The following is a 25,193-nucleotide window of genomic DNA, read 5'->3' as shown; positions in this document are numbered from 1 at the left end:
TTTATTTATCTATCTCCCCCATTGGACAGCTCCTCAAGGGTTGGAACAATGTCTTATTCTCCAGTAGGAAAATAGGCCTTGAACATACAAAGTTCTCAATAAATAATATGCTGGACTACAAATCTGAGCTCAGAATTCAAGCCCAAATCTGTCTTGTTCATCATTATAGGCACATATCCAGATATCCAGATAATCGCTGCTTTAAGGAAGCTTTGGGGAGGAAAAATAAGCCATTTCTGTAAACTTCAGCAGATTTGATTTTTTATATTGAGAAAAGCTGATGTTTTGGGAACTCTTCCTACCAACCAAAAACGGAAGAAAAGAGTAGCCTGAAAAATTAAAGCTGACACATACATCAGAGGAAAGATATCAAGAATGTTGTTTGCTTTATTTCCAGGGGCCTTATGGGTGTGCATCATTTTAAATCCACATTGCAAACTGGAGGAAAAGTCCTGTTGGCTGCAGCAACTGCAGAAGTGGAGTGACCTGGATATCTGTCCCCTGGAGGATGGGAACTATGGGCACGAGCTGCCCAACATCACCAATGCACTTCCCCAGAATGCCAGTCACAGCCCAGGTGAGCAATATATCCTTCTAGGGTCTTTGTGCCTGGAACTCCAAAAGGTGGGAGGGTGAAACTCTATAGAACAAAGGTGGCCAGATTGTTGGCTATCAATATTGTCATCCTCAGTATGAAAAGCCTATCCTTTTGTTTATCTTGAATTGCCACGCCTTAAATAAGGGTAAGTTTTTATCTTTGACATTGAGGATGCTGTGTCTTTTTCCATATCTTGAGTGTCCTTAGAGTGCCCACCATAAATTCCTAGAGCCTTCTGCATGAATCCTCTTTACCTTTCAAGTTCTTCATGACTAATGGATCTTGGCCTCAGTTGGGGTTGGTTTTAGCTTAGAAGGCCTGCCTCAAGGGGAGGATGGAAGGCCAGCGAAAAAAACAGCATTTATTTATTTACTTATTTATTTGTTTTTAAAAACAGCTTTTAAAAATGCCCTGACAATTGCTTTTCTTACTTTTCTCTGTTTTCCTCAAATTTTTTATACAGCAGATAGCTAGGTTGGATTACCTTCCCAAATTACTGCTAGGACTCTTGCCCCATTTTCAGATGAATCTAGTACAGTGATACTGTACCCTCTGCCTTTTGAGCCCCTGGCCTGCCGCTATCACGGAACATCAGCATTCACGTCAGTTTTAATTCATCTAATTCAGGCTGTTTCCTGTTGGCAACTGATTTCCCTTTAGCCCATTGGGAACCTGTATTGGTAGATTTTTTTTCAGACATTGATTTTACATGTGGTCCCTTCTATTTTAAGTGATAAATCTGGTATTTTTAATCTCGAGAAAATAATTTAAATTATTGTTCTGGCCAGGTCTTCATCTACTGTACCATAACTGATTGTCAGTATATTTAAAGCAACTAAGGTAACAAGAGTTTGAAAAGGCTACCGTTTTGCCTTTTCTTTTTTTTTTTTTTAAGATTTTATTTCTTTATTCATGAGAGACAGAGAGAGAGAGAGGCAGAGGGAGAAGCAGGCTCCCAAGGAGCAGAGAACCCGATGCGGGACTCGATCCCAGGACCCTGGGATCATGACCCGAGCCGAAGGCAGACGCTTAACCATCTGAGCCACCCAGGCGCCCCCGTTTTGCCTTTTCTTTAAGCTACCCTTTACTGGCACTTATCTAACCTCCACAACACAGCATCCCTTTAGTATTGGTTTTGGATTGGCGTAGAGAGTCAAATGCATATAGAGACATGCCTCCAGTCTGGCAGTTTCTTCTTTATCATAGTGGTTACTTGTTGTTACTGGTTCTCATTTGAGGATGTTGCGTCTTCTGCAGTCTTCTCAAGTTGTGGCTGATTTAGCTCTCACGTCTCTATACCTAATGGAGCAATAGGCATCCCACTTGTTCTTCATTGCCATTTCTATATCATTGTCCTTTCCTCCTTCCTAAAATACTCCCTAGCTTTAATGTTCATGCTGTCAAAATATACTGTCTACTACCCTTCTGGTTTTGGTTATTTGTAGACCTCTGGGTCAATCCTCCTCTTTCCTTGAAGATTTTTGGCTGTTGGCTCGGTAACACTGCTTTCTGTCACTGCTTCTATCATAATTCTTTTTTTTTTTTAAGATTTTATTTATTTATTTATTTGAGAGAGAGAATGACAGAGAGAGAGAGAGAGCACATGAGATGGGGGAGGGTCAGAGGGAGAAGCAGACTCCCCGCCGAGCAGGGAGCCCAATGCGGGACTCGATCCCGGGACTCCAGGATCATGACCCAAGCCAGAGGCAGTCGCCCAACCAACTGAGCCACCCAGGCGCCCCTCTATCATAATTCTTGACAATTTCAGTAGCCACACAGATGATCCTTCCAATATCCTAGCCTCTCAGTTCTTTGACTTCCTCTCTTTTAATAGTCTCATCTTCCCACATAATTGAGCCATTCAATCCCAAGATCATACCCTAAACCTTGTCATTGCTATTAACTATACCTTCTTCATAATCTCAATTTCAGGCAGCTCTAAATACCATCATCGGTCTTGCTAAGTTATTTTCTCTAGTATCCCAATTCCAATAATTCTTTGACCCAGTAGGACTTTTGATCCTACCACCTTTTCATTCTCCTGGTAGCCTCATTTTCCTCCTTATCTTCATTAGATTCCTTGGTGAGTCATTATAATCACTCACTCCCTCACATACACACTCAACCTCCTCTTCTTTCCCTTTACTTCACGCAGATAGCAAAACACTAACCTTAGTAGTTAAGTCTCACTCTCTAATTCCTCAGTGCTCATGCCCACACAGCTGAACGTGGTGAAAAGAAACACAAGCATGATAACTGGTCTTAGTTTAAGTTTATGACCACTGATTTCAAATGGATCCATAGTATTGTCCAGACATCCACCACATTTCCCTAATCTATGCTTTCTTTCACTCTTCTAAATTACTGTTTCATATGTCTTTCCCTGAAAACTTTATTTCCTCCCCTTCCTCCCTTTCAGTTGATAATCCTGCTTCCTATTCACTGAGAATATAGAAGCAATCACAAGAGAATTTCCAAGACTCTCTCACTACATCTGCCTCTGTCTGTGCCCATCCAGTTTTCCTCTTCCCCTGTTTTTATTTGTGCTTCTAACCCCGAGCCCTCTACCTATTCTCAAGATCCTTTTCCTTTTCTTTTATCCAGGACATCACTCCAGGAATTATCTTCTCTCTCTCCTGCTTCACAAATTTTGTGGATTAGTCCTGAGTATACAAGTATATTGCTTTCTCTCTCATCACAAAACAAAACGAAACACACTCATGTTGTTCCCATATGCCTCTCTGGCTACCACACTGTTTCCCTGAGGTAGTAGAAATAATTGGTAGAATTAAGAAAAATAATTTAGGGGCGCCTGGGTGGCTCAGTCGTTAAGCGTCTGCCTTCGGCTCAGGTCATGATCCCAGGGTCCTGGGATCGAGCCATGGAGTCAATTAAAAACCATGGAGTCATTCTTGATTCTTTAAAGATTTTTTTTTTTTTTTTTTTTTGACAGAGAGAGACACAGCAAGAGAGGGAACACAAGCAGGGGGGGTGGAAGAGGGAGAAACAGGCTTCCCGCCGAGCAGGGAGCCCGATGCGGGGCTCGATCCCAGGACCCTGGGATCATGACCTGAGCCGAAGGCAGTCGCTTAACCAACTGAGCCACCCAGGCGCCCCCATTCTTGATTCTTTTTCTCTCTCACTCAAGATCTAAACCATGAGCAAAAACCATGGGCTCCCTGCTCCGCGGGAAGTCTGCTTCTCCCTCTCCTACTCGCCCTGCTTGTGTTCCCTCTCTTGCTGTGTCTCTCTCTGTCAAATAAATAAATAAAATCTTTTTTAAAAAATTAAAAATTAAAAAAAAGACAAATAATTTAAAAGAATAGTACATATTTATCATCTCTACTTCTGCTCATATTCTCCATTGAACTCACTCTGGTCAGCTTTCATCCCTCCACTATTGAAACTGCTCTTGTATGGGTCACTGATGCTAAACATGGCCAAATCTAGTGGCTGATTCTCAGTCATAATCTTACTTGACCTATCAGCAGTATTTGTTACAATTGTTTACTTTCTCCTTGAAACACCTTTTTCATGTTATTTCCAAGACACTACTCTCTTGGTTCTGCTCTTTCTTCATTGGTTCCTCCTTCTCAGCCTCTTTTACTGTCTCCTCCCTACTTCCTAACCTAAAATGTTAGAGTGCCTAGGGCTCAGTCATCAAACCACTTCTGTCTGTATACATACTCCCTTAGTGATTGCCTTGTTTTGATAATCATCTGTATACTAACTACTCCCAAATTTATATCCCTTGACCAGACTTTAACTCCCAATTCCGGACTTGTATACTCAACTGCCTTTTCAATATCTCCACTTAGATTTCTTATGTCTCAAGCCCCACCTAAACCTGCTCCTCCTATAGTCTCCCTATCTCCAGTATGGCAAGTCTGTCTTAAAAACCATGGAGTCATTCTTGATTCTTTAAAGATTTTTTTTTTTTTTTTTTTTAACAGAGAGAGACACAGCAAGAGAGGGAACACAAGCAGGGGGGGTGGGAGAGGGAGAAGCAGGCTTCCCGCCGAGCAGGGAGCCCGATGCGGGGCTCGATCCCAGGACCCTGGGATCATGACCTGAGCCGAAGGCAGTCGCTTAACCATCTGAGCCACCCAGGCGCCCCCATTCTTGATTCTTTTTCTCTCTCACTCAAGATCTAAACCATGAGCAAATCCTATTGGTTTTACCTTCAGAATATATCCAGAATCCATATATTTTTTCTTTTTTTCTGATTTTTATATAAATTCTACTTAGCTAACATTCAGTGCAATATTGGTTTCAGGAGTAGAATTCAGTGACTTATTACGTACATACAACACCCAGTGCTCATCCCAACAAATGCCCTCCTTAATGCCCATCACTCTTCTAGCCCATCCCCCACCCACCTCCCTCCATCACCCCTCAGTTTGTTCTCTATCATTAAGAGTATCTTATGGTTTGTTTCCCTCGCTCTTCTTACTTTTCTTCCCCGCCTCCTATATGTTCATCTGTTTTGTTTCTTAAATTCCACATATGAGTGAAATCAGATGGTATTTGTCTTTCTCTGAATGATTTATTTCACCTAACATAATATACTCTGGCTCCATCCAGATCATTGCCAATGGCAAGATTTCATTCTTTTTGATGGCTGAGTAATATTCCATTTGTGTGTGTGTGTGTGTGTGTGTGTGTGTGTGTGTGTGTAGCACATCTTCTTTATCCATTCATCAGTTGATGGACATTTGGGCTCTCTCCATAGTTTGGCTATTGTTGATAGTGCTGCTATATATAAACATTGGGGTGCATATACCCCTTCGTATCTGTATTTTTGTATCCTTTGGGAAAATACCTAGCAATGCAATTACTAGGTCATAGGGTAGTTCTATTTTTAACTTTCTGAGGAACCTCCAAACTGTTCTCCAGAGTGGCTTCACCAGTTTGCATTCCCACCAACAGTGCAAGAGGATTCCCCTTTCTCTGCATCCTTGCCAACACCTGTTGTTTCTTATGTTATTACTTTTAGCCATTTTGACAAGTATGAGATGGTATCTCATTGTGGTTTTGATTTGTATTTCCCTGATGATGAGTGATGTTGAGCATTTTTTCATGTGTCTTTTAGCCATCTGGATGTCTTCTTTGGAAAAGTGTCTGTTCATGTCTTCTGTCCAACAGAATCCATATATTCTTATCACCTCTACTGCCATCATTTTTCACAAATTATTGCAGTGACTTCCCAACTGCCCCTCCTGCTTCTGCCCTTCCACCTCATGGTCTGTACTCAATACTGCTGCCAGTTATCCTTTTAAAAAGCAGGTCACATCATATACCTTCAATAACTCAAAGCCCTCCAGTGGCTTCTCATCGTTCACTCATGGCCTGTAAGGTCCTCAATGATCTGGCTTCCTAGTATCTCTCTGACCTCATCTCCTATGATTTTTTCTACTTGCTCATTCCATTCTAAGTATACTGGCCTCCTCACTACCCTCAAACACTCCAAATATGTACCCACCTCAGGATTTTAGCATCTGCTATTTCTTTTGCCTGGAATGCTCTTCCCTTAGTTATCTCTAAGGCTTGAAGTTTCTGTTCAAATGTTACCTTATTAGATACCATTCTATATAAAACAACAACCCCCACCCAACACCAGCTTGCCTTTCTCCCTAATTTTGCTTTAGTCTTTTCTATAGCACTCATAACCATCTGAAATATCTGGTATACTGTATATTTATTCAACTATCTCTGCCCATTTAAATGTAAAGTTCCAGGGGCGCCTGGGTGGCTCAGTTGGTTAAATGTAAAGTTCCATGAAGGCAGGGATTTTATATATCCTCAGCACCTAGAACAAGTACCTGCCATGTGTAGGCAGGTACTCATTATTTGCAGACTTGATGTATATTGGGAGCCTAATCCCCACTGTGGGCTGAGCAGACCCAACATAGAGTCTCAGTTCAGCAAGAGAGGGGTTTAGACTGTAGCCAGTAGGAGGTACGTTGTGCTTCCACTGAGGGACAACATGAGGGAGAAATTTCAGTAGATACTGTCATGCTATTCTAAGTTAACCTCTAAGCCCATACTCTATGTAATATATCAAATTCTGAAGAGATTAACATATTCTAAGGACTTTTGCTTAATGAATGAATATGTTCATTTCTTTCATGTTCATTCTGAATCCCCTGGCTTTCCCTTCCAGTTTTTTTTGCACAGGCTCAGTGGATGTACACCTCATTTGGGCATCTCTGTATAGTACTTTAGTCCTTGATCCCAAAATAGTTCCAATTGCCCTTAATCTGGCAGTGAGTCAATTAAATAATCCTTTGTGGTTTTTTTATTTCCTTAAATGTAATTTCCGTGAGTCCTTCTGTCTCTACAGTTTATGATGATGTGTCTTTCATTTGGTCTTCCTCCACACCACCCTTAAGAATTGAGCCTACTTTGTCTAAACTGTTTTGGTTTCCTTGCAGACCTTTTCCTGAAGAGAGATGGGATGGTAAGAGTCCATGTTAATTTAATTAGTCTTTTGTCAGCAGCAGTTTTTCATATTAGAGAACAAGACTGTAAACCTATAGATATCAATGTGATAAAGGGACCAGAATACACAGGGCATCTGCTCTTTTTCAGCTTTTAATATCAATTACATGGAGTCCTTAGTCTTATAAGGGTCATGCTGTAAATGAGACAGGTTATGGATTGGCCAGGGAAATTACCCAGCTGCTTCTCTCTTCCTCTGACTTCTGTAGAAGCAGTTGGTATCCTCATAATTGAGCAGCTGAGCACCACTGTCCCTCTTCTTTTTCTTGTGGCTCTCAGTCCTAGGAGAAATTGGTCTTCTGTAAAGTGGAAAGGCAGCCATAGGTTTCTGTAGAAAGGTTCTTCCCATAGAGGTCACAGACACATTAAGTGCTTATCCAATAAAGAGGCAGCACAACAAGCACCCAGACAGATGGCAGAGTGGCTGCTCTCACTAACCACATACTATTCTTCTCATCCTCCCACTCTGAAGAAGACATAAGAGTTAGAGCTTCAGATTACCTGTCATTGAACTGCTGCATGTCTTTCTTTTCCCAGACTCCTTATCCAGGCCAAGACGAACAGTGTTCACTAGAGCCATCGAGGGCCGTGAATTACATTGGCAGGACAGCCACTTACAGCGAATAATAAGCAGCGATATATATACAACTCCTGCCTGCCAGCAGGAAAGTGAGAGACTACTGTTTAATTCCCAAGGCCAGCCACTGTGGCTTGGTAAGTGTAACTCTCCTCTACTCTAAGAATTTCAGAGCACAGTCTTACCTTGTGCCAGACCAGAACTGCATAGGCGCTGGCAACACAACTACAATTTGCACAGACCTTTTGGGGCCTTAACTAGGGACTCAGGGTATTTATGTGAAGCCTCAGCCATTTGCTGTGTACTTAGCTGAGGTATAATGACCTCAACCAGAGGAATTTGTATTGTTTCCTGAGCTTTAGGAGGGGAAAGAAGTTAATAAATCTCAAAGAGTACTAATAAAACTATTAAACATCAGTTCATAGGCTCTTAGCAGTTGCTGAGCAACAGTATAATCTACTCTGAAATTAATATATTTTGCTAAAAAGGCACTAACTTTGAAACTTAAATTACCCTGTGCTAGTAGCTAGGGCACTATCTGCATTTGTCACCAAGCTGTCTTCCTTTCCTCCTCTCTACCTTCCCTTCCTTCCTTCATCATAAAGGAGCAGAGCTGTTCCATTGTGGATTTAAACCTTCCTCTGGCTGTCTTTCAGTCTCTTCTTGACTTTTTCACAGGATCCCTATTCCAAAAGTCACTTTTAAAAAATACTCCTTTTCTGAGTCTTACAACAATGACATACATTTTTATATCTTCTCCCAATTCCCTACCTCCATCCTTCACCCCGTTTCTTTGTCTTTCTCAAGATCTTGCTGAATATGCAGGGGCACCTGGGTGGCTCAGTTGGTTCAGCATCTGCCTTCAGCTCAGGTCATGATCCTGGGGTCCTGGGATCGAGCCCTGAATCAGGCTCCCTCCTCAGTGGGGAGACTGCTTCTCCCACTCCTGCTCTCCGTGCTTGTGCTCTTGCATGCTGTCTCTCTGTGTCAAATAAATAAATAAAATCTTAAAAAAAAAAAAAAAAGATCTTGCTGAATATGTGTATGTCCCTATCTCTCTCTTAAAAGCCTTGGCCAAACTCACTGTGGGCCACTACCTGAAGTCTCCTTTGGTCATCTTTCTTCTTCTCTGATCCAACACATCTAAAACATCAATCTAACAAGTGTGTGAAAATATATATACCTCATCAGTAAACAAAGGTGAAAATCACAACAACACTGAATTACCATTTTTTTGATTGTCAAATGGTCAGAAATTTTTAAAGTAAAGATAATTAGTTTATGGTGTGGGAAAGGTTACATGGAGATACTCTCATTTACTACTGGTAGGAATGTAAGTGCTTATAGCCTATCTGAAGAGTATTTCAATAATACTTATCAAAAGCTGTTAAAATACATTCATACCCATTGATCCAGGAATTCTCCATCTAGGAATTTATCCTGAGCTATAATTAACTAAGAATATGTGTAAAGCGGGCGCCTGGGTGGCTCAGATGGTTAAGCGTCTGCCTTCGGCTCAGGTCATGATCTCAGGGTCCTGGGATCGAGTCCCGCATCGGGCTTCCTGCTCCTTGGGAGCCTGCTTCTCCCTCTGCCTCTCTCTCTCTCTCTCTCTCTGTCTCTCATGAATAAATAAATAAAATCTTTAAAAAAAATTAAAAAAAAAAGAATATGTGTAAAGCTAGGGGCTTTATTAGAGCATGGATGTAAATAATGTACAGTTTAGAAAAATTGGAAATCATCTAAATGTCCAACAATAGGGGATTGAGTGACTCAATGGATAATATACATATATATTCAGAGGAATGATATATCATCATCTTTAATGTTATAGAAGTATATTTAATGATATAGAAGAATTTTACAATATGTTAGAGGAAAAACCCAGTTACAAAATAATAATTATAATATTGTCCCATGGGGGCACTGGGTGGCTCAACTGGTTAAGCGTCTGACTCTTGATTTCGGCTCAGGTCATGATCTCAAGGTCGTAAAATGGAGCCCCACTTTGAGCTCCATGCTCAGAGGGGAGTCGGCTTCCTTCCATCTCTCTCTCTCTCTCTTTCTACCCCCTCTTTCTGACCCCGCCCCCGCTCATGCTCTCGCTCTCTAAAATAAATAAATCTTTAAGAAATAATAATAATCATATCATTCCATGTGATATATATATATATACACAATCACAATATATATACATACACATACTTATGCATACATGCACACAAAACTAGAAATAATGATTATCTGGTTTTTATTTTATATTTTGCTTATCTGTATTTTCAGATTTTCTGCATTTATTTCTGACTTTTAATATTATCTTTAAAATAAATCACAAAATGGGGGCACCTGGGTGGCTCAGTTGGTTAAGCGTCCAGCTCTTGATCTCAGCTCAGCTCTTGATCTCGGGGTCATGAGTTAGAGCCCTGCATTGAGTTCTATGCTGGGCATGGAGCCTATTTAAATTAAAAAAAAAAATCACAAAATGAACCATTAATCTCATTATAATCACTTGCCCATATATAAGCCTTTTATAGTCCTCCATTATCCTTAAGTTAAATCCAGTCTCCTTAGTATGGCCTCCCAGACTCTACATTTCCAGGCAGTCTCTGATCACATAACTCTGCACAGAACTATCTGTTATACTCAGAAGATGCTTTATAGAATACTTTTTATGTTTTTATTTATATGCCTTTGCTTATATGTTTTTTGCTAGGAATGCCCTTCCCTTTTTGTCTACCTATTTAAAATCTTGCTAGTTCTACAAAGTGCAGCTCAAATATTATATTCTCTCTATATATTTTTTTAAATTTTTTTTATTAACATATAATGTATTATTTGTTTCAGGGGTACAGGTCTGTGATTCATCAGTCTTCACAGTTCACAGCGCTCACCATAGCACATACCCTCACCAATGTCCATCACCCCGCCACCCCATCCCTCCTACCCCCCTCTACTCCAGCAACCCTCAGTTTGTTTCCTGAGATTAAGAGTCTCTTACGGGGCGCCTGGGTGGCTCAGTCGGTTAAGCGACTGCCTTCGGCTCAGGTCATGATCCTGGAGTCCCGGGATCGAGTCCCGCATCGGGCTCCCTGCTCGGCGGGGGGTCTGCTTCTCCCTCTGACCCTCCCCCCCTCATGTGTTCTCTCTCATTCTCTCTCTCTCAAATAAATAAATAAAATCTTTAAAAAAAAAAAAAAGAGTCTCTTACGGTTTGTCTCCCTCTCTGGTTTCGTCTTGTTTCATTTTCCTTCCCTTCCCCTATGACCCTCCGTCTTGTTTCTCAAATTCCTTGTATCAGTGAGATCATATGATACTTGTCTTTCTCTGATTGACTTACTCCGCTTAGCATAATACCCTCTAGTTCCATCCACATCGTTGCAAATGGCAAGATTTCCTTTTTTTTTTTTTTTTGATGGCTGCATAATATTCCATTGTTATATATATACCACATCTTCCTTATCCATTCATCTGTTGTTGGACATCTGGGCTCTTTCCATAGTTTGGCTATTGTGGACATTGCTGCTATAAACATTGGGGTGCATGTGCCCCTTCGGATCGCTACATTTGTATCTTTGGGGTTAGGGTTAGAGTGGCTGCACCAGCTTGCATTCCCACCAACAGTGTAGGAGGGTTCCCCTTTCTCCGCATCCTCGCCAACATCTGTCATTTCCTGACTTGTTAATTTTAGCCATTCTGACTGGTGTGAAGTGGTATCTCATTGAGGTTTTGATTTGTATTTCCCTGATGCCGAGTGAGGTTGAGCACTTTTTCATGTGTCTCTTGGCCATCTGGATGTCTTCTTTGCAGAAATGTCTGTTCATGTCTTCTGCCCATTTCTTGATTGGATTATTTGTTCTTTGGGTGTCGAGTTAGATAAGTTCTTTATAGATTTTGGATACTGGCCCTTTATCTGATATATCATTTGCAAATATCTTCTCCCATTCTGCCAGTTGTCTTTTGGTTTTGTTGACTGTTTCCTTTGCTGTGCAAAAGCTTTTATCTTGATCAAGTCCCAAGAGTTCATTTTTGCCCTTGCTTCCCTTGCCTTTGGCGATGTTTCTAGGAAGAAGTTGCTGCAGCTGAGGTCGAAGAGGTTGCTGCCTGTGTTCTTCTCAAGGATTTTGATGGACTCCTGTCTCACATTTAGGTCTTTCATCCATTTTGAGTCTATTTTTGTGTGTGGTGTAAGGAAACGGTCCAGTTTCATTCTTCTGCATGTGGTTGTCCAATTTTCCCAACACCATTTGTTGAAGAGACTATCTTTTTTCCATTGGACATTCTTCCCTGCTTTGTCGAAGATTAGTTGACCATAGAGTTGAGGGTCCATTTCTGAGCTCTCTATTCTGTTCCATTGATCTAAGTGTCTGTTTTTGTGCCAGTACCATACTGTCTTGATGATTACAGCTTTGTAATAGAGCTTGAAGTCCGGAATTGCTTTGCTTTTCTTTTTCAACATTCCTCTGGCTCTTCGGAGTCTTTTCTGGTTCCATACAAATTTTAGGATTATTTGTTCCATTTCTTTGAAAAAAGTGGATGGTATTTTGATAGGGATTGCATTAAATGTGTAGATTGCTCTAGGTAGCATAGACATTTTCACAATATTTGTTCTTCCAATCCATGAGCATGGAACGTTTTTTCATTTCTTTGTGTCTTCCTCAATTTCTTTCATGAGTATTTTATAGTTTTCTGAGTACAGATTCTTTGCCTCTTTGGTTAGATTAATCCTAGATATCTTATGGCTTTGGGTGCAATTGTAAATGGGATTGACTCCTTAATTTCACTTTCTTCTGTCTTGTTGTTGGTGTATAGAAATGCCACTGAATTCTGTGCATTGATTTTATATCCTGCCACTTTACTGAATTCCTGTATGAGTTCTAGCAGTTTTGGGGTGGAGTCTTTTGGGTTTTCCACATAAAGTATCATATCATCTGCAAAAGCGAGAGTTTCACTTCTTCTTTGCTGATTCGGATGCTTTTTACATCTTTTTGTTGTCTGATTGCTGAGGCTAGGACTTCTAGTACTATGTTGAATAGCAGTGGTGATAGTGGACATCCCTGCCGTGTTCCTGATCTTAGGGGAAAAGCTCTCAGTTTTTCCCCATTGAGTATGATATTCGCTGTGGGTTTTTCATAGATGGCTTTTATGATATTGAGTTATGTACCCTCTATCCATACATTGTGAAGAGTTTTAATCAAGAAAGGATGCTGTACTTTGTCAAATGCTTTTTCTGCATTCTGTATATATTTCTATCATGTCATTTACTTTTAACTGTTTTATAATGATCTATGTATGTATTATTTGTGAGGTCTTTGAGGGAAGTGAGCATTTCTTATTCACCTTTGTACTTCCTTTGCCTGGCAAACAAGCTGGCATATAATAGGTTCTCAGGAAATGTAGGATTAATAAATGAATGAGGCCTTTCTCTTTAGGCAGTTAGTTGCTACCTCCACTGGATTCCCATAGTACCAGTTCACAAAGAGGTACTACATTTTATTATCCTAGTTGTGTGTTCCTTTCTACACCATAGCATTCTACAGAGGCTGCATGGTGGCTCTTTGAAGGTAGTGCCTATGACTTTTTCAACTTTATATCCTTAAAAGATAAAACATAGGTCTTGGTACACAGTAGATGTCAGTTCAATTTTAGGAACTGAGCAAAACACAAACTCCCTCTGTCAAGCATGAATTATCCTGATTGGAAAACCTAACCCAACCAAAATATTTTCTTCTCATCTGGTAGAGCATGTGCCTACAGCCTGTGCTCGGGTTGATGCTCTGCGCTCCCATGGTTATCCAAAAGAGGCCCTCAGACTCACGGTGGCCATTATCAATACTCTGAGGTTGCAGCAGCAACGGCAGCTGGAAATCTACAAGCATCAGAAGAAAGGTATAGTGATAAGGAGCCATTTTGACTCCATAGGCTGGGGCTGATGAGGATCTTTAGGGGCTATAAGGTTTTCATTAAGTTTCATGGAGTGGCAGGGACTAGGGAATTTCAGGGTTTTCTGCCTGCTGTGTGGAATGCCTCACTTTACCTCTATGAATCTATGAATCTGCAAAATGGGAATAATAATGCTGGTCTGCCTCCCTCACAGGCAGTTGGAAGGCCCACTAAGATCTGGTATAAGAAGACCCTCTTTAAACTGTAAAACTATATTTACATATGTGTGCTATGAGCAAGAAGCCTAAATGCAGACCTCAAGACCTTATGGCTGATAAATTTGTGACCAGTCCTATGAATCCAAGGCAAGACAATGAGGGAAGATTTTTTTTAAGTTGCAGGGCCAATGCCTAAGAGAGACTAATGAGGAGACCCAGACAGGGACAGGGAGCAATGTGTCTCTATCACTTTCTAAAATTTGGATCTGTTTGTTCCCAGAACTGTTACAAAGAGGAACCACAACCATCACAAACCTGGAAGGCTGGGTGGGGCACCCTCTGGATCCCATTGGCTGCCTGTTTCTCACTTTGACTGAGGCCTGTCGTCTGAACGATGATGGCTATCTGGAAGTGTCAGGTACAGGGGTCAGCCTGCGGAGAGCTAGAACTGTCCTTGCTAGCCCTCCTTTCCCTCAAGACTCTGTTCTACATTTCCTGCAGCCTTTCTCTTCTTAACCAAGTTGGATGTGCCCTATGAGGTTTCCTTGGGCTTCATCTCTTTCCCATCTCCCACCAGTCCAGAATAGGACTGGCCCTATCCTATTCTCCCATTTTACCTTTCCAGCCTTCCTTTGCTCCTCTCATTTCCATACCATGAATGCCTAAAGAGTGTAATCCAAAGTGAGTAAGAAGAGCAATAGGGATTTCAAGAGGCAGAGGCCAAGTCTCAGAGCAGTCTGGAAGTGGAAAAGAACTTCTAAGAAGAAGAGTGTGTGTAACCCCTGCAACTGCATAATATTCTCATGTTTCCTTTGAACTTTCTTCCTCATGATGGTTATATTCCAAATTTACCAATGAGAACTAGAAGGGAAGAAACTTAGTAGTCTCAATGTAGCAATGACTAGAGACAGAATTTTATGCCATCACTCTATTGTATACATATATCTATTATAGTATTTAGCCTACTGCATTACAATTTGTTTACAAGTGATTATCTTACTAGACTTCGGTTGCTTGAGGCAGAAATTATGACTTACTTATCTTTGTGACCCCAGCACTTAGTGCAATACCTCTCATTTAACAGTTTTCCATAAATATTTAATCAGATGAGTGAAGGGGAAAGAAAAGAAACCAAGACTCTAACCCCCTATAAGACTTTAAACCTGTGCTCTTTTTCTGAAACTTGGAACCCAGACGTGGAACATATAAGGTAATAATAACAAAGAAGTTGCAAGTGTTACAAAAGTAATAGTTTAACTGGATGGATTTGGATTTCTCTGGGTAGAGATACAATGGGTGGCCCCAATCCAAGCTAGAGCTGCCCTTATCTTTCCTCTAATCCCCTGAAAAGAAATCATCATCTTTGGTCTGTTTCATCTGCACAGTGACACATCTTGAAAACCTGAGATTGCACTTGGAATTTATTCACCAATGACATACACTTAGCTCCTTTCATATACCAGGCCCTGGAGATGCAGAGGGCAATAGATAAAGTCTCTTCCCTTTAGGGTGCTCACACTCTAGTGAAAGAGACAGACACAAAACCAGATAATCATGGTATTACATAATGTGTTAGCAAAAGATTAATATAAGATCTACTTCTTCCCCAACTGGTCTAGCCAGTTCACATATTGGGATGGAGTTGGGAATTTTTGTGGCTCTGCATAATCTTTTTTCAGTATATTTTCCTTACTGCTCTGGGGTTCTGACTCAGCTTCCCTGTGATATCTGCTGACCTAACTGTATTCCAAAGTGGGAGGGAGAGAGGAGCAGAAGAATCCACAGAGCTGACCTAAAGAATCTGGTCCCCTGTTGCCCTCAGATATGAATGAAAGCAGACCCCCTGTGTACCAGCATGTACCTGTGGCTACAGGCTGCCCAAACAGCCATGAGTCCTACCTGTCATTGGCCCTGGAAGTTGCTCTGATGGGGATGGGTCAACAGAGAGTGATGCCTGAAGGCCTCTACGCACAGGACAAGGTGTGCCGTAATGAGGAGCAGCTCCTGAGTCGACTTCAAGAGCTGCAGCTGGACGATGAGCTAGTGCAAACACTGCAGAAACAATGCATCTTACTACTGGAAGGTAAGTAGAGAAGGGCTTTTGTCACAGTGCCTTAGGCCTGTAACTCTGGGTTCCCCTCTCTAACAGAGCACTGTATAACATCATTTTTTACCTTCAAGTGTAGTTCAAGTACCCATGGCTAGCAAACATGTGCAGGATCCTACAGCTCAAGTCCAGGTTGGCAAACAGAAGCATGTGGATAAATAACTGGCTGTCCTATCTTCTTCCTGCAGGAGGCCCCTTCAGTGGTTTAGGAGAAGTCATTCACCGAGAGAGTGTTCCCATGCATACCTTTGCCAAGTATTTGTTCTCAGCTCTGCTGCCTCATGATCCAGACCTGTCCTATAAATTAGCCTTACGTGCTATGAGGTGGGTAGCCCTTTCCCCAGCCCAGTTGCCTCCATCAAAGCAGAAGTTTCCACTGCTCTTTCTTCTCTTTCCCGCTTTGTCTATTCTATTAGACCTAAAAATATTGGACCAAGCCTACCCTAAAATAGCTCAGGCATATTCATATTATCTAGGATTCCTATCTGGAATGCCTTGCTGGTGACCATTTGTCTCCCTGGTTGTACTCTTGGTGGGTCGCCTGAGGAAGCCCCTAAGTTTTTAATAGAAATGGAGCACCCAAGACCTGAGTATCTTTGTTCTGGGGCCCATTAGGCAGGCTGAGAACGGGTTTGAGCCCTTCTGTAGCTCAAATGAGTCATGGTTCCCAGGCATAGGTCACCAGATGTGTCTGGAAGAAATAAAAATAAGTCTTTCTATACCAGGACTTAAGAACAATGAGCTATGGGCATCTCATTTTCAAACTAGAATAGGATCCTTGGATTAGGCAGGTGTGGACCTCTAGGATGCAGCAGACCATATAGAAGAAGAATTTTAGTCAGATCAGAAACTCTTCACTTCAACCAGAAAAGGACTGCTGAGGATTCCTTGGCATGTGTTTCTTATACTTTAAAAAGTAATTTTAGGGCTTTTGAACTGCCTTTCAAATCTGTTTGCCGCAAGAAGTATTCAGCTTGAGTTCTACAAGTGCCCAGGCACTCACCTCACATACAGTATAGTATTCTAGGTTTTAAAACCTTTAAGGCTCAGGGTGCCTGGGTGGCTCAGTCAGTTAGGTGTCCAACCCTTGATCTCAGCTTAGATCTTGATCTCAGGGTCATGAGTTCAAGCCCTGCATGGGGCTCCATCCTGGGCATGGAGCCTACATTAAAAAAACAAACAGATAAACAACCTTTAAAAGCTCTTGTTAACCCTTTCCTGCCCAGTTCCTTCCCAGCAAAGAACAAACTTCTCTGAGGTAGCTCAGAATGTCAAGGGTCTGGATGGTGGCTGATAACTCTCCCTGGGTCTTCTAGGTTACCTGTTCTAGAAAACTCAACTTCTACAGGCGACAGTTCTCACCCTCACCATATGGTGTCTGTGGTGCCCAGTCGTTATCCTCGCTGGTTCACGCTTGGACACTTGGAATCACAGCAATGTGAACTGGCCTCCACCATGCTGACTGCTGCCAAAGGTGAGCATAGATAGACCTTAGGCTCCAGCACCCCCACTATGGTGACCCAGTCATGGCCTTCCAAGGGCTTGGTCTGCAATCTTCTAAAGAAGAAAGGCTATTCTTGACTACTTAGAGTGATAGGGATCCTCACTTTGATTGCTGTCATTAGAATGAGCACCCAGGTCCAAGCCAGAGTTTTGCCTTTGTTACTAATTGTGGGATGCCGAGTACATAGAATGAAATCATCTTTAAGATAACTTCTAAATCTAACCTTCCATATGATATAATCACTTCATCTTTGCAGGCCTCAGGTTCAAAATCTATAAAATGGGATTCATTGTCAGTGATCCTATCAGCCTCTCCAGGGCCATTGGAAGATCCAGTGAAGTCATGACTAAGAGCTATAAATCGCTTTACAGATATGTGAGTTTGTGATATTTCCAGGGCTCCTTGTCAGAAAATAGGCAGCCCAGAGGGACTCTTACATTTTCAAGCACATATACCTCCCTGTTAGCTAGGTAGGTTTCACCACAGAAAGAAATGAAAATAAGCCCCTGAGAAGCTATAACAAAATACTAGGTTGCATGGGTTGTGACTATTTTTCTGATACCAGGAAACTATGGATATTTTAAGACTTTTTTGTATTAAAAATAACTGTATGTTGTATCTTATTGCCCAAAAAATACATGCTCATTATGGAAAAGGTAAAAGATACAGATAAATCAATATGAAAATGATCAATACACCAACACAACAGTTGAACAAAGGATACAAGTTCAAAGAAAAGAAGATACAAGTAACTTTTGAACAATTAAATACCTGGACTCCCTTGAGAAATACAAATTAAAATTACCCTGAGATAACATTTTTCACCAATCTTACAGGCAAAAATCAATAAATTTGATAATAGGCATCCATGTGGGGGTGGGGGTGGCAGTGGCATGGCATGGAGTATCAGATTCCAAGCAGGATAGGATGACTACAGATCCAGGATGTTCAGTTAACCTCAAGCACTAGAAACACAAAACTATACTAAGGTGCATCATAATCAAATTGTTTAAAACCAGTATTAAAAGAGAAAATCTTAGGGGCACCTGGGTGGCTCAGTTGTTAAGCATCTGCCTTTGGCTCAGGTCATGATCCCAGGGTTCTGGGATCGAGCCCCACATCGGGCTCCCTGCTCAGCGGGAAGCCTGCTTCTCCCTCTCCCACTCCCCCTGCTTGTGTTCCCTCTCTCACTGTGTCTCTCTCTGTCAAATAAATAAATAAAATCTTAAAAAAAAGAGAGAGAGAGAAAATCATACTTAAAAGTAACTAGAGAAAAAAGACATATTATGTACAAAAAACCAAAAGATTAAATATGAGAGGTTTCTCACTAGAAACAGTATAAACCAGAAAAAAGTGGAGAAAATTCATTAAAGTACTTGTAAAAAACTGTCAACCTAGAATTCTATATCATTGAAGATATCTTTCAAAAACAAAGTGAAATAAGTTTTTTCAGACAACCTCAATTGAATTAGAAATCAACAATAAAAAGATATCTATGGAAGATCCACCAAATTTGGGGGAATTAAACCACACACTTCCATATAACTCACTGGACAAAGGGAAGAAACCCAAGAAGATTAGAAAATGTTGAAACTGAAGGAAAATGAAAGAAAAGCATTTCAAAGTTTTTGGGAATACAGCTAAAGCTTTACTTAGAAGGAAATTTTTAGCACTAAATGCCTGTATCTGAAAAGAAGAAAGGCTTCAACTCAGTGATCTCAGCTTCCACCTTAACCAGAAACCAGAAAAAGAAGATCAAATGAAATTCAAAGTAAGCAGATGAAAGGAAATTAAATAAAGATCAGAGCATAAGCAATAAATAGAATGTAGAAAAACAGTAGATTTAAATCAATGAAACCAAACACTGTTTGAAAGAAAAATAAAATTGAAATCTCTGTCCAGACTGATCAAGAAAAAAAGAGAGAAGACAAAAATCCCACCAATCCCAAGAATGAGAAGGGTGACATCACAACAAATTCTAAAGACATAAAAATGATAAAGGAATATTGTGAACAATTTTATGTCAATAAATTAAACAACATAAATGAAGTAGACTAATTCCTTGAAAGATAGAAACTACCAAAGCTCATTCAAGAATAAATAAAGATGAACTAGGTATATACCCAAAAGAATTAAAAACTTGGACTCAGACAGATACTTGTACACCAATGTTCATAGCAGCATTATTCACAGTAGCAAAAAGTTGGAAATGTGTCTATCAACAGATGAACGGATAAACAAAATGTGATCTATGCATTCAAAGGAATATTAATTTAGCAATACAAAGGAATGAAATTGTGATACATGCTACAACATAGATGAGCCTTAAAAACATGCTAAGTGAAATAAAACACACACAAAAGGAGAAATATTTATGTTTCTGCTTAATTGAAGTACCTAGACTTGCCACAGCAAGGAAACATCAGAGGATACTAAACTAGTGGGCAAACATTTTATTAGGAAGGGAATATTTATGTAGTCTCAAAGTATCTGTCCACAAAGCACTTATCAATCATAAAGGAAAAAAGTGCAAGTCTGCTATAGAGCAACCTGGCTGACGTCACTTGAGTAAAGTGGCTACAGTTAATATTAAATTTGAAGAGGCAGAAAGCAAAATGGAGGAGAAATTCATAGAGACAAAGTAGAATACAGAGCCTGGGGTAGCTAGTTATTATTTAATGAGTATAAAGTTTCTATTTGGGATGATGAAAAGTTCTGGAAATGTATAGTGGCCATAGTTGCACAACATTGTGAATGGACTTAATGTCATTGAATTGTAGCCTTAAATCCTTAAATGGTTAGAATGGTGAATTTTATGTTATGTATATTTTATCACAATAAAAATAATAAATAGAAATGAACATTAAAAAATTGAATTTATAGTTAAAAACCTTTCCACAAAAAAAATCCAGGTCTAGATGGCTTCACTGGTAACTTCTACCAAATATTTAAGGAAAACATAACAATTCTTTTTTTTTTTTAAAGACTTTATTTATTTATTTGACAGAGAGAGAGCACAAGCAGGGGGAGTGGCAGGCAGAGGGAGAAGCAGGCTTCCTGCCTAGGATCATGACCTGAGCCGAAGGCATACACTTAACTGACTGAGCCACCCAGGCACCCCAAAAACATAACAATTCTATGCAAACTCTTTCAGAAAATTGAAGAGGAGAAAATATTTCCCAGCTCAGTCTATGAAGCCAGCATTACTCTTGATACCAAAACCAGTCAAAAATCATAAGAAAACTACAGACTAATATCCTTATGAGCACAGGTGCAAAAATTCTTAATAAAAGTGTTAACAGATTGGATCCAATAATATATTTTAAAAGATAAAACATCACGACAAAGTAGGATTTATCCCAGGAATGTAAGATTAGTTTAACATTCAAAAATCAATCACCATACTAATAGAGTAAAAAATAAAACCTATGCGTTATTCATCATTTTAATAATACAGAAAAAGCATTTAATAAAATCTAACATTAATTCCTAATAAGAACATTAAAAACTCTTAAACTAGGAAAAGAAAGAAACTCCTTCAACATGATAAAGGATATCTAAGATACAGCTACTCATACTTAATGGTAAAAGATTGAATCCTTTCTTTCTAACATCAGGAACAAGGCAAAGATGTTTGCCTTCAGCTCTTCATTCAACATCAAACTGGTGGTTCTATCCAGTACAATAAGACAATAAAAAATAATAATAAAAGATATCCAGATTAGAAAGGAAGAAGTAGGGGTGTCTCGCTGGCTCAGTTGGTGGAGCATGCTATTCTTTTTTTTTTTTTTTGTCTTTTTTTTTATTCTTATGTTAATCCCCATACATTACATCATTAGTTTTAGATGAAGTGTTCCATGATTCATTGTTTGTGCATAACACCCAGTGCTCCATGCAGAATGTGCCCTCCTCAATACCCACCACCAGGCTAACCCATCCTCCCACCCCCCTCCCCTCTAGAACCCTCAGTTTGTTTTTCAGAGTCCATCGTCTCTCATGGTTCGTCTACCCCTCCGATTTCCCCCACTTCATTCTTCCCCTCCCGCTACCTTCTTCTTCTTCTTCTTTTTTTTCTTAACATATATTGCATTATTTGTTTCAGAGGTACAGATCTGAGATTCAACAGTCTTGCACAATTCACAGCGCTTACCAGAGCACATACCCTCCCTAGTGTCTATCACCCAGTCACCCCATCCCTCCCACCCCACCCCCCACTCCAGCAACCCTCAGTTTGCTATTCTTGATCTCAGGGTTGTGGGTTCAAGCCCCACATTGGGTGTAGAGATTACTTAAAAATAAAATCTTTTAAAAAAAGGGAAGAAGTAAAGCTGTATTCTCAGATGACACGCTCAACTATGTAGAAAAATCCTATGAAATCTAGAAGGAGCTATTAGAATTAAAAATGAGTTTAGCAAGGTTGCAGGATACAAGATCAATATATAGAAATCAATATACCAGCAATGAACAATCAGAAATTGAAATTTTAAAAATTACTATTATAATAATATAAATAAAATATGAAATACTTGAAAATAAACTTGACAAAAGACGTTCAAAACCTATACAATGAAAATCATAAAACACTGCTGAGAGAAATGAAAGAAGACCTAAATAAATGGAAAGACATACTGCACTTATGGATTAGAAGACTCAATATTATTAAATGTTCATTTGCTACAAATTGATGTATAGATTCAATGAAATTCCAATCAAAATCCCAACAGCCTTTGGGATAGATATTGATTATCTGATTGTAAAATTTGTATGAAAATGCAGAGGACCTAGAGTAGCCAAAAATAACTTTGCAAAAGAAAAGTAAAAGTAGTAAGACTAATACTACTTGATTTCAAGACTTATTATAAAGCTATAATATTCAAAATAGGATTATTGGTGTTTAGACAAACAAATCAATGAAAAAGAATAGTCCCAAAGCAGACTCATATATATTAGGTCAGTTTGTTTCAATAAAGGGTAGAACCAATTCCGCTGAGAAAAAGGATGGTCTTTTCAACAAATGGTACAACATACACAAAAATTATCTTATGATGGATCAAGGATCTAGATGTAAAAGCTAAAACTATAAAATTTTAGAAGAAAACATTGGAAAAATCATTTTCATTTTTTGTTAAGCAAAGATTTTGGAGATACAACATTAAAAGTACAATCCACAAAAGAAAAAATGGATAAATTGGACATACAAAATTAAGAACTTTTGCTTTATGAAGTGTCTATTGGATGAAAAGACAAGCCACAGACTGGGAGAAATATTTGCAAATCACGTATCTCATAAAGGACTTGTATCCAGAATATGTAAAGAATTCTCAAAACTCAATAATAAGAAAATGAACAACACATTTTTTAAGTGAGCAAAGATATGAAGAGACACTCCACCAAAGAAGATATTCTGATGGAAAATAAGCACATGAAGAAATGTTCAATATTGTTAGTTCTTAGGGAAATGCAATAGAATCACAATAAGAAAATGGCTAAATTAAAAAAAAAAAACTATAGCAAGGACTGTCAAGGATGTGGAGCAAGTGGAGCTTTCATGTACTACATGCAGGAACATAAGTGGCAAGACCACTTTGAGAAACCGTTTTATAATTTCTTAAAAAGTTAAATGGACACTTACACATACAATACAGCCATTGCACTCCTAGGTATTACCCAAAAGAAAGGAAAGTATATATCTGACAAATTCTTCAACATGAATGTTCATAGCAGCTTTGTTTTTAATAACAAACAACAGGAAACAATCCAAATATCCATCCATAGGTGAACAGATAAATAAACTGTGCTATCACCATACAGTGCAACACTACCCAGTAATGAAAAGGAACGAACTGTTGATACACACTACAACATGGATGAATCTCAAAGTAATTGTTGCTAAGTGAAAGAAGCCAGACCAAAGGAAAAACTGCATATTGTTTTATTCCATTTATATAAAATTCTGGAAAATGCCCACTATAGTGACAGAAAGAAGATCAGCAGTCTCCTGGGAATGGGAGCTGGGGCAAGCTATATTGGAAGGGAAGACGGGATCACCAGGGGTCACAAGGAAACTTTGGGGGTGATGTATATGTTCATTATCTTGATTGTGATAGTTTCTGGGGGTATACATATGTTCAGAATTTATCAAATTTTTCATTTTAAAATACGTGCTGATTATTATATGTCAGTTATACCTCAATAAAGCTATAAATAAATGTATAGTTAAGTAATGATGGCAACTGATTATAACGCATTGAATAAAATAGGTATCCATGAGTTTTATACTGGTTTGAGCAAATAAATGAAAAGACTGGAATGCCAACTAATGATTGTGGAAAGAATGATGGAATGAGAATATACCATTTGGGAGAAAAAATGAGAGAGACTATATACCATTTGGCAACCATATAATACTTAGTTCAGCCAAGAGACATCAATGGACACTAAAACTAGTGGGTGAACATTTGATGAAGGATATTTACATTATCTCAAAGTATCTTTCCACAAAATACTTGTCAATCACAAAAGGATAATGTGTGACTTTACAATAGGGAAACTTGGCAGACGTCACGTTAATCAAATGATCACAGTTAAGACCATCAGTAATGGGTCAAGTCAAAATTATGTAACACCAGTTAGGAAGCTATAAGAACTTCAGGAAACATCAGGCATACCCAGATTGAAGGGCATACTTACAAAATAACTAGTTTAATATGCAAAGTGGTCAAGGTCATGAATGTCAAGGGAAGACAGGAATTTTTCCAAAATGACAAAGACTAAAGAGATAGGACAAATTAAATACAACATATGATCTTGTATAAAATCTGTTTGCTATAAAGTACGTTATTGGAACAATTGGTGAAACTTGAATAGGATCTGTGGTAGATGATATTAATATATCAATATTAATTTCCTTATTTTGTTGGTTGTATTGTGGATATGTAGAAGAGTTTCCGTGTTTGCCTAAAGTGTAGACAACAGTATTCAGGAGTGATGGGGTATCAAATCACATACTTACTTTTGAATGCTAAAGGGGTAAGAAAAGACCTCTCTGTACTATTCTTGAAATATTTCTGTAAGTTTGAAATTATTTCAAAATAAAAGAAAACATTTTGATAAAACATTGTGTTTGCAAAGGTGTGGAGTGGGATATAGATTGATAATCCTTTGTGGAGGGCAATGTGGCATATCTATGAAAATTACAGTGCACATATCCTTTGACCCAGCAATTTCATTTCCAGGATTTTATCTTACAAATATATTTGTACCCAAATGTGAAATGATGTTTGTTTATTCAGTCCAACATTGTTTGTAATTGTAAAATATTTGAAACATTCTAAGTATTCATCAATAGGAGACTGATTAAATATATTATGTCCAAAATCTCTTACATGGAATTCCAAAATCTGAACAGCTTTGAAAATCCAAACTGTTTTAAGTTTCACGGCAAAGCCTGACCTCCGCTGACATTAGGCATTAGTTGATCCTCAGCACTCTTAGTCACATACCCATCTTTGCTGTTCACTGGTAATGTGTTGCCTTGTTTGTTTGTGTTGTTGTCATTTTGTCTGTTTGAGTTTAATTGTCCTGTAAAAATGTCCAGAAAATTGAAGATAAGAATAAGAAGAAATGATGGAAGTATCTATCATTTTCAGTAGCACAGAAAATAGAGTTAGTGTAGAAGCTTAATCAGGTATGTCAGTGAGGCATCTTATAAAGAATAGGGTGTGGGAATTAACACAACATATGACTTGAAAAAAATAGAGTGTTGAAGTTTTACCAGGACAACAATGACCAGAACTAATGAAGAACAG

General features: G+C 39.2%; 1 protein-coding gene across 1 annotated transcript in view; it reads left to right on the top strand.

Annotated features, from left to right (window-relative positions):
- Window positions 1–25,193, top strand: part of ZSWIM5 (zinc finger SWIM-type containing 5) — a 199,663-nt gene that overhangs the window by 160,403 nt on the left and 14,067 nt on the right. Inside the window, exons 5-11 of the mRNA XM_021683842.1 lie at window positions 398–577; window positions 7,637–7,813; window positions 13,416–13,562; window positions 14,055–14,192; window positions 15,597–15,857; window positions 16,070–16,205; window positions 17,198–17,355. Of these exons, the coding sequence (XP_021539517.1) occupies window positions 398–577; window positions 7,637–7,813; window positions 13,416–13,562; window positions 14,055–14,192; window positions 15,597–15,857; window positions 16,070–16,205; window positions 17,198–17,355 (1,197 nt within the window). The remainder of the gene's footprint in view (window positions 1–397; window positions 578–7,636; window positions 7,814–13,415; window positions 13,563–14,054; window positions 14,193–15,596; window positions 15,858–16,069; window positions 16,206–17,197; window positions 17,356–25,193) is intronic.

The sequence above is a fragment of the Neomonachus schauinslandi genome, chromosome 4, assembly GCF_002201575.2.
Source record: "Neomonachus schauinslandi chromosome 4, ASM220157v2, whole genome shotgun sequence".
In the NCBI taxonomy this organism is placed as follows: Eukaryota; Metazoa; Chordata; class Mammalia; order Carnivora; family Phocidae; genus Neomonachus; species Neomonachus schauinslandi.
The sequence above is the reverse complement of the archived record's forward strand: the minus strand, read 5'-3'. Positions and strand labels throughout refer to the sequence as shown.